The sequence below is a fragment of the Thamnophis elegans genome, chromosome 10 (assembly GCF_009769535.1).
Source record: "Thamnophis elegans isolate rThaEle1 chromosome 10, rThaEle1.pri, whole genome shotgun sequence".
NCBI classification, from domain to species: domain Eukaryota; kingdom Metazoa; phylum Chordata; class Lepidosauria; order Squamata; family Colubridae; genus Thamnophis; species Thamnophis elegans.
Genome location: NC_045550.1, coordinates 43,453,372 through 43,464,088, shown reverse-complemented (window position 1 = coordinate 43,464,088; position 10,717 = coordinate 43,453,372). Strand labels below are relative to the sequence as shown.

Genomic DNA, 10,717 nt, shown 5'->3' with positions numbered 1-10,717 from the left:
AACATTTAAAAATGATTCTGCCAGCAGAAAAAAAGTGTTTTAATAGATGTGGCAATAATTGCAAATAAAAAGTATTCCTGTGTTAGTTGATGTATAGGTTTCCCTTTTAAGCAGAGAGCAATGTGATCTGTTTTGAAGATGATAGATAGTATGAAATGAAGATGACAATAAAAGTAAATGCATAATTTTATATTGGTTCTTTAAGAAACAAATGCAGATTAATTATAAAGGACAAAACTTCACTTACATTTGAAGTTGGGTACCTCTTGCCATGTGATCGAAGACTTTAATAAAATTTTGTGTCAGTTTATGAAAATAGTTCTATTTTCATCTATGCATGCATGCATCCTATTTTTCTTCAGACTTTCCAGCAGAACATCTGGACATACTATTCTACCTTTTTCTCGTGTAATTTGAGCCCTTCGTTTTTGGAGAGTCTTTATGCAAGAGAATGCTTTTGACAACACAATTCTCCTTTTCTACTTATCCCTTAATGACTTATGGCAGTGTAATGCATCTTTTTATGAAATATGTTGCTAATCTACACTCTTAACAGCTCCAGTCAACATCACCAATAGTGAAGAGTTAGTAACGTAACAGGTGAAGGAACACAATGTTTTAATTAAAGGTCTTAAGGTAATGTTTTAATTAAATGTCTTGCACCCACAGAAATGTTAATAAAGGATCCTTCTACTACAGGGCTGTCAAACTCCTACCCCATGGGCTGGATGTGTCACACGCTGGCCACGATTTAGCGAAGGGGAAAAAAGTCCCACTACATCACATGACGCCAGCATGACGACGTGAGTTTGACACCCCTGTTCTACTATCTTCAAAGCAGATGTTATCAGAATATATATTTTTTCATAAAGGAAAGTTGCAATATACTATTAAAGCAATGTTAAACAAGTAATCCATATCCTTTGACTGTTTGATAATGCAGGACAGGCCACCTGAAGACTAAGATAGCAAGTTTTAAATAGCCTTTGAAACATCGATCCTATGTTCTGTTAAAAAGACAGAGATAAGTCCAGCAGTGGCTATGACTATTAATCTCTTGTCTTCTTTGCTTGCAGTTATTTGACCATTAGCTGATACTGAATTAAAATACTGGATATAAATCCTCACTATGATCAAGAGTATTTTTAATTAATGTAAAATTATAGCTGCATGATTTTTTTGCACAAAATAAGTTTTACAGATTTAAAAGTATCCGAAATATATACATAGAGGTATAGTGATTAGGAGCTCTGGGATTGATAATAGATGCTAAAAGAATATAGACAGCACATGTTCTTAGTTTGCAATTGATTTTAATACTTACTGATCCTAACAGAGGTTCTATACCGTATAATACCTCTTTCTTTTTATTGCTGACATAGCCCTAGACCAGGCCTATTATACTGGTGGCCCCTTGGGCCAGATACATCATGCATAGGCCATCCCCACCCCAGCTCTGCAAAGGCAAAAGAAGTCATGATACATCATGATCCAGCCTGTGACATGATCAAGTTTGACACCCAGGCTCTGAGTATTTTTTTGGTTCATTTTTTTGTTACTTTAATGGCACTGTCTTGTTCATATATTATAGAATATTAATATAGCATGCCTATTTATTGGTGCACATGTGTGTGTCTATGTCAATAGGGATGGTGGATGACTGCCTATTTGGCATCACACCATATTTGGGTGGGTTTGCTGTAGTGGTTGTCAAACTTGGCAATTTTAAGATATATAGAGTTCAACCTCCCAGAATTTCCAAATGCACATTCCCTACATGCAAATTTGAGTATCTGTGAGAAGTTTTTTGTGTATCAAGTTGCCCTGGGACGTCCCTCTTCCTTGAATCTAAGTATCTAGAACTGAATCTGGTGCAAAATGTGATGGTCTCGGTAGTTATATGAACTGCAAGACTGGTGCATGTTGAACCTCTGCTCTGCAAGTTGAATCGGTTGCCAGTTTGCTTCTGAATGCAGTATAGGTCAAGGTTCAGGTTATGACCTATAAAGTGTCTTCCAGATACATTGCACTGAGCTGACAGTACAGTAGTCATTATAGTTGTAACCTGGATCAACTAGAATGTACCAATTTAGGAAAGGCTGTATTATCAAAACTTTTCTAAATCAACACCCAATTTGAAAGGAACTGTACTATATAAACAATAGTAGTGAAGTACTTCTGAAAGGCAGTTAAAATTGTGTGAAAGTAAACAGACATTTTCCACAGATATATTTTGCCAAGAGTTTTTGTTCAATTACATTTAGAAACAGTGCTATATTTGGAACGTGGTACATTTAGTTATATATGTAGCAAGTGTTACTTGAACATGAATTTTTTTTTGTCTAAATGTGGACTCATTCTACATTGCATTACACTTTTACTCTTATTTCAAAACTTTTTGGTATTACTGATATACATGAGTTCAGTTCTGGCACTTCTCAGGCTCTGTAGAAGATGGGTGTATGTAATGAAATGTAGCACAAGGAGGATTAGATTATAATTACACAGGGAGTTCTTTCACTTTCTTGAAATACTCCTTTCCTTTTCTTTCCTTTCCGGATTCTGAAATAAGTCTTCTATATAACACCGATGTATAAGGTAATGAAAGATAATTTCAGAGATTCTTCTACATGTTTGGATTAAATGTTCTACCACACATTATTTCCCACCAAGCTCCGACACGGTAAGGCATGGTGCCTGCATTCTTTGTCCAACGTGACATGAAGCTACTACCCAGTTTTCACAAGGATAAAGTATTTCAGATGGCCCAACACTGCAGAAGAGGAACATTGTTCCTTTGAGCAACTAACAGCAAAAAATGTGCTGCTATACTATCACTCAGCAACTAGAGATCCTTTTTTTCTGCTAGTGCGGATTAAGTCTTCTGAGGGTCGGTAGGAAAGCGAAGTCATCTTTGTTGACAAACTGGAATGCCTGACATTTGGAGGGATGTATTTGAGTAGCTGAAGGAAGTATTTTCTAAAGTTCTTTCCCCAAAAGCCATAAAAGACAGGATTCAGGCAGTTGTTAAAATAAGCTAAGCAGATTGTGAAGGGCATAGCTGTGTCCACAATATCTTCAATATCACAGCTCTTAATCACATCAAGCTGAATCAGCACATCTATAAAAGTAAATATTTGATGAGGAATCCAAGAAAAAAAGAAAAAAAGAACTATTGCCACAATCAACTTAAAGATGTCATCACCTCTGCCGTTATTCTTCTGAAACTCGTAAGCCTTTTTCAGAGTTTTCCAGATTAATATGTAGCTTATTAAAATGACCACAAAAGGAATGAAGAAGCCCAGAATATTTTTCGATAGGCCTAATCCAATGTTGATGGTTATGGGGTTGGTTGAATTCCTGCGTGTGCCATACCAAAAAGCACATACTGTGATGTTTTCATTTTCAAGGTCATATGCACGGCGGTGAATTCCAACAGGTAAGCTGGCAATGACTGCCAACAGCCAGATGATGATGCAAGTTACCCGGGCAACGAGCATTGTGCGTTGAAGGCGGGCCTTCATGGGATGCACTATTGTTAAGTAACGATCTACGCTGAGGCACGTCAAGAGAAAGACACTGGCATACATATTGAAGGTTGCTGCAACTGAAGCGATCTTACACAAGCAGTTTCCAAAAGGCCAATGGTACTTCATGGCTGTTGTAGCTGCCCATAATGGTAGAGTTACTAGGAAACACAGATCTGCCAGGGCTAAATTAAGCAGAAATACGCTGGCCACAGTTTTCATCTTCATGTAGAAGTAGATGATAATCACAACCAGGCTGTTTCCAAATATACCAATGACAAAGATGATACTGTAAACAGTTGGAACCATGACATAAATGTAGCTGTTTCTTCCCAAAGAGGGACAGTCGATGGGGTGCTTTTTATCGGTCTCTTCTGCAGAGATATTTAGCACCATTGTGATCAGTTCTGTTAGAGGCTGTGTAGGAAACTGATACCAACAGCACCTGAGAAAGGAAAATTAAAAGCTTATTATTCTTGTTTTCTAGTTCAATGTATTAAAAGCACTCACCTGACAGCTCCTTAACACCATTTTATTAGATCTTTAAACTGCTATAACATATCAGGTCTCTTTGATGGTTAGATACTTTATCCAGTAGTTTTGTCTCTTTTGGTATATAAACTGTCATTGGACAAAGACCATATTAAACCAGCTGTCTGAGTATGCTCAGCGATATCCCTGAAGCAACACTTTTGCTTAATATTACATTGCATTTTATGGTTTCTTCCCATTCATCTATTTGTTGGTATATCAGATTAATGAGTATATAGGGTTTTAGCCTTAGATTAAAGTCTGTGGCCTAAGTAATAGTGAATTTTTTTTTTGAATTTAGGTATAGCCAGTGGTTTTTAAAAAAGGCTTCACACTAGAACAAAAGGTGACCTTGTAGTCTGGACATATTGCAGCACTGCAAATAAATGAGATGTTGTCCAGTGTTCTGTTATCAATGCAAAAATTAAATATAGCACAGCTGCTAGATTCCAAATATCTTAGCGTTCTGTATCTGTTACGTTAAGACTGGATTTAGTAAGCATCTGAGCAAGTTTCTCTGGTTGGTCTTGGAATACTAACACAAAGAACACAATTAAATGTGCATTTTAATGGCTCTCTAAAGGCATTGTCTGAGATCACAGAGATTGAGCAGACATTAAGATAATTCTTTCCTGCTTGTGTCCACACACCATTCTTATCCAGGACCTAATGACTATGTTTGTATAAAATGATTAGTGTTAAACTTGGTTGGGATTTTTATGGTTTAGCCACTTTTGCAAACACAGATTGACTAGTGACTTCAAAATACTGTATGAATTCAAAAATGTTTAAGTGAGAGACAAGATTAAATATGTTGGGTGTGAGACCACACAGCCACTCTGCGCATATTCTGCAGTTACACTATCTTGCATACCAGTAATTAGTGATTTGATTGATTTTAATCAAAAATCTTTAACTGGATTTCTAGGGGAAAAAAAATCAAGGTTGGCAGTTTTACACTGCCATTAGCAGTGTCAGCTGGTCTACTAAGTGGCAAAATAGGGACATTGTGAGTGGATACAAGGAACTTATTTTCTTCTCTTTATATGAAGGAAAAGAAGTGGGGGAACAATTTCTTAATTCACAAAGCACTGGAAGCTGTGGATGGGAAGGTGCTCTTTATGGTCAGCTTTTGGCTACATTAAAAATGAACAATATTTAGTTCTGACTCTGTAAGCTTCAGATTAACAATACCAAGTGGTAATACTTTGAAACGTGTAGAGAAATTATAGGTTGGTTTTAGAGTGTATTTATGAATTATTAGTAAGTGGAGGACTAATCCTGTGGCTGATTTCTAATGTTGAGTTGATTGAATGGGTAGTGGTGAAAAGGATATAATTTTTGTCGGTTTTGTAGTCAGCTGTGTAAGAGAGTTTAACAAATATTTGCAGTGAATGAAGATTGTTTATAAATTTTATCACAAAACTGATTTCTTTTTAAGTGAACTATGCTTCTTTGTCCTTGTTCTACTACTCTGAAAACAGCCAATCACTACATGAAGCAGAAGAAATAAATAAAATCCATTTAATAAAATGTAATCCTTTGAATGTAGCATGCCATAAGCTAGCCTCCTTCAATATATTGTTCTCTGTTATCCTGGACTGCAACTTTTAAGAATTATCAACACCACATAGGAGGAAAATTCACATGAAGAATTAATTCAAACAGAAACAGATTCACAAAAATTAAAGTTAATGAATTCATTAACTTTATTAGGAAACGAGTTGAAAGCATGCATATGCTTGTTCTTTATTTTAAAACTACTTAAATAGAGAACATGGGAACTATTTTTTTTTCATTTTACATTTTCCAGGTTCTTTTCTTAGGGAGCTCTAAAGTGCCTGACCCTTCAACTCAATATGATGTTCTTCAAAATATTTTTCACTACAACTCCCAACACTTGTAGAATACCACTCCTATGACAGTCAGTTGATTCACAATATGTGCAAAACATGAAGCTGCTCTCAGTAATTTATACTGATTGCTACTGTTTGTTGTTTAAGAATTTTCATTTGACATCACGGACTCCTAAAAAGTAACACCTGTATAATTTTCTCATGATAAGATAACAGTGAGATATATTCATAACCTTATCTTACCTTAACCTTAACCTTACCTTAACCAAATGAACAACCTTAACCAGTTGTTCATTTGACATTTTTCATATCTTTCAGATACAACCGCCCAGTACCTGAGCTGCATGCAGGAACCATTGCTAAATCCAAATTGGATTTTTGTAACAATAGGAACTTCTAATATTTTGAAAGAAATGTGTTGCTCTAAAATTCACAGCAATAGCACTAGTATAGAAAATAGAAAAACAAGTACTGTACAAAGAATAAGAATTAATCAATATACAATCTCGCTAAACTGGAAAATCAAGATATCAGCTAAAGGAGATAGGATGGCACATGACAGCTCTGAAAATACTTTTGTTTCGCACTAAATTATTCCTTTTCCTTGCTAAAAATAATTAAAATTACAGCGTTTCCATCTTAAAAACAGAAATATCTACTTAAGATCCATATAATTTGCCTAGTACCAATCAGGAAAAAATGTTTTTAAAAACCCTAAATAATGTATGAAATATGTTTAAAAGTAAAGAATTTCACATTATTATAAATGATTCTTTGCTCTATTTAGAATGTCACTTGCCGTGGCAAATTATTTAACAGCATTGATTTTAGCTAATCAAAATACAATTGGGATTAAACCTGGCTCAAGTAAAGCAATCAGTTGAGGTTCTATTTTCATTAGAACATGCATTGTGAAAATGTGTTACCTTCTTTTGATTTTTACTTGCTATAAAATGCAAATAATACATTGTGGCCTTGACCTTTTTCTTTTAACCCATATATAATACTTTAAAAATCCATCTGTTTGGTAAATCACAATGTGATTAATTATTATCAGGAATTCAACGTGAAATACCTTGCAAAGATGAATATTTAATTAACCTAAAGAAATTAAGAAAGGACACTTAGTTTATTTGTGCCTTCTTTGATCAGAGTTCATATTATGCTGTCATTTTGCTGATTGCCTGTAACAAGCAGATTTCATTTAAAAAAAAGAGACAGGAATTATTCAAATTCTCCTTCCTTCCTTCCTTCCTTCCTTCCTTCCTTCCCTCCCTCCCTCCCTCCCTCCCTCCCTCACCCCCTCCTTCCTTCTTTCCTTCCTCCATTTCTCCCTTGAAATAAAACACTACATTAGAAATTGAAAAGAACAAATGTGTTTATTGAAATCAACAGTGCCAGAAATTATTAATACTGTAAATTCTAGTAGGATGATGTTTGTCATTTCCCCCCTCTGTATACTCAAACAGTGATACATGAATGCTTGACAAAGTAGCATTCTTCTCTGTGAGGAGTCTTCATTTGCATTGTAGTGAAGGCGTGGAGAAATTCTTTGAATGCTTCCAGCTCAGTGTTTGGTCAATATCAGGGCAGTAATCAGATGCCCAGGTACCATAAGCATACAAGAGACCATAAGCATACAAATGAATAAAGGGGCTTTAAGTTTTATTGTTTGCTCAGGCAAACAAGATTAAAAAACGAAACATAAAAAGCAAACATACCAAGCAAGATGATATCTAAATCTCTTACAAGCCACCAGAAGCTCCTTAATGATACCAGAGATTCTCTAAGGGCAGCCAGTTTCCACAGTCCCCAGTTTCTAACTTGTTGTCCCAACAACAACCATCTCAAGGTTTTTATTAAAACTTCGCTAATTTCCTGGCCCTGCCATCTGGAGGTCTGGAGATCACAAGCCCTGACAGTTAATGGCTGGCAAAAATCTGGGATGAGAATTGAAAGTCTAAGACTTTCAGTGAAAAAACTTTGAAGCTACATCTTATTTATTCATAAAAATACAAGCAAGCTACCTCAAATGGTTTTTCTGAATCTGAAGGAGAAATCAAAATGTTACTAAACTCCTCAAAACTAACAATACTCTTCTGCATTTTCACTACAGAAAATCATCAATGTTACACATATCTTTGATATCTTCCTAGAAGATTGCTGATCAATAGCTTAATGGAATAAGACAGTGTTTCTTTATATTCTGGTTGGGAATTTTTGGGAGTTGGAGTTGCTAAGTTGAGAAGCACTGGTGTAAGACAGAGACTTCTATAAAAAGACTCTCTGTATCACCAGGGAGAGGAAGAAGAAGCCCTGTTTGAAATTGAGGGACAACAGAGTTTGAGAAGCCAATAGTATGAATCAGTTAGAATTCATAATATGCTTAAGTAACACTATGTTTTAAACATAGTTCATTGAACAAGCCATTGTGGTCTGAATATCACACATGAGCCAGAAATCATAGTTTGCAAGATTATTCACCCTACCTAGCCAAACCAAATAAACCACATGTATGGCTTTTGAGGTAAGCCAGTATAAAGAAGCTCCCCATATCTTGCTCAGATTATAGTTCTCATGGAATGTCTACTTTTTAAGCTGGGTAAATATTGTGACAAACATCAAAACAATAGCTACCAAATTGTTGTTTCTGCACTATTGCAACTTGCATGAGTTATTGTGGTAGATTTTTTCCATAAATGCCAGTGGGAAGCTTGGCAACAGTGCTAGATTGTGGCCTGACCTCCCTAACACTGAGAGGTAAACGTGAGGCTTTGTCAATAGCCCTCATTCAAGGGGCATCAAATGTGATGATCACTGAAGCCTCAGACTTTCATCAAATTATATGGAGAGCTGCTAATCCCTGTTGTATATAGCTGTCCTGGCTGACCTTTTATTTTCTTTTTTAATTGCGATGATTATAATAAGTCTCTGATGAGAATGTGCTGTTGCTTCATACTGTTCCACCAACTATTATTTAGCACTATGCTCATTTCCTATGTTGGATGATCATACCTTCTAATTAAACTGCCTGAGATAATAGAGAAGGATGCTGGGCCTCTCTACAAGGTAAACAGCACTTTTACTGAAATGAAAAACAAGATGAGATACTGGTGGCTGCAGCTTCCTGTGACAACTTCATTAACCGCAATCACGTAAACAAGGATTGTAAGCCAGATTTCAAGGAAAAATCATTTTTCAGCCTTTTCTTTCCAACAAGGGCCTTCTTGACAGTAAGTGGATAGCTCTGTAAAAAGGTCACCTGAACATCTTATCTGAAGGACTATTTCATTGCCAATCTCTAAATATTTGCTCTTGTGCAAATGGAATAAAATTATATAGCCTTATATTTTTGGCATAAAATAATTCTTATGTATGATTTATACTCTTCTTCTACTATTTCTTTAAGGAGAATAGAAAACATCTGGTCTAACTTTAAACAAAATAAAACTGGAGATAAAAAGGGCATTCATCACTTTCTTTTCGGCAAGTTCTTGCACAATTTGGTTGAGATTATGAAGCTGTTCAATTTTGCAATTAATTCATAGCTGCTTGGGTTTATCCATGTCATCAGGAGAGAAAATTGGATTCATCCTAATGGCTTTGTGTTAGATTTCAGTTCTAGTTAGCTAAAGTAATTTATGATTGGCCAGTATTATTTGTGAAAGAAAGGTGAATAACAAATAGCGAAACAGAACATGAATAGTTTCCTGTTGCTTTATCACATCACATATGGGATCAAAATTTAAATTATGATGGAGTTAAGTCCATTCATTACTTTCAAAGTATATGATGGCTCTGCAGTTAATTTGGATCAGTATTAATTTGGAACAATATAATTTATTATAACCATACTTTGAAGTTTTCACTTTAAGCAATAATAACCCTAACCCTACATTGCCCCAGTTTAATGTAACTCCTAAGGGTAGTTTCTGTTAATATCATTCTTATTGAATTCATGTGCTGGCTGATTTGAACTATCTTCATTTCAGTGCTTCATCTTTGTAAATCAAAGCACCCTATGAGAGGGATTAAGAGTAATTGGGATAAAAAGTAAACACAAGACCTAATTTTTGGCTTCGAGAATAATTCAACTCATTTTACTTTCATATTTAGACATGCTAACTGCTGCTTCTTTTATCCACAGGAAATCGTTCATACCTTGATTTCCTCTCTGCCTTAAAATATCTGAGGCAACATACATAGATGAAATACTAGACATAAAAACCCACCAGGAAACTGCAGGGCAGATTAAACACCATTAATGATGACATCAGTGGTAGGTATGAATGAGGCCTTGCTGAACTTGAAGAGACAATTCTGTATTTGAAGCCCAACTAGAGTGGGTGGGGGACTTACCCTATCATATCTGAGATTGCATTAATGTGAGCAAATTATCTCACTGCTTCTTTCTATACATTTCCTCTTTTCTCTGGTGATCAAACTAGTTATGAAACCATTTGTGAAACTATGTGAAAGTGTTTATAAAAGGAATGGAGATGTACTCCATTTCTGAATCTGATTTTAAAAGTGCTTCTATGTATGTAATGCCCATCTGCAACTCTTTAAAGAAGCTGAATCTTTTTTTTTGGGGGGGGGGAGTGTTGTCATGTAGCCTTGGGAAACCAGAGAAAGAGCCACAACCAAGATAAATAAGATAAATTTGAATCCAAAGCAGGAATGGGGATGGAGAAAGTGTCTCAGCATTGCCCTTCCTAGTTCACTGGAAGATAAAGGGAGGAGGGCATTCAGACTTGCAAGATTCTGTTACTGTAACCCAGGGGTGGGTTCCAGCAGTCGCTA

At 35.7% G+C, this 10,717-nt stretch overlaps 1 protein-coding gene across 1 annotated transcript in view; it reads right to left on the bottom strand.

The window, feature by feature from the left end:
- Nucleotides 1-330: 330 nt before the first annotated feature.
- Nucleotides 331-10,717, bottom strand: part of AGTR1 (angiotensin II receptor type 1) — a 44,231-nt gene continuing 33,844 nt past the window's right edge. Inside the window, exon 2 of the mRNA XM_032225562.1 lies at nt 331-3,972. Coding sequence (XP_032081453.1) covers nt 2,835-3,923 — 1,089 coding nt within the window. The 5' untranslated portion in view covers nt 3,924-3,972 and the 3' untranslated portion in view covers nt 331-2,834. The remainder of the gene's footprint in view (nt 3,973-10,717) is intronic.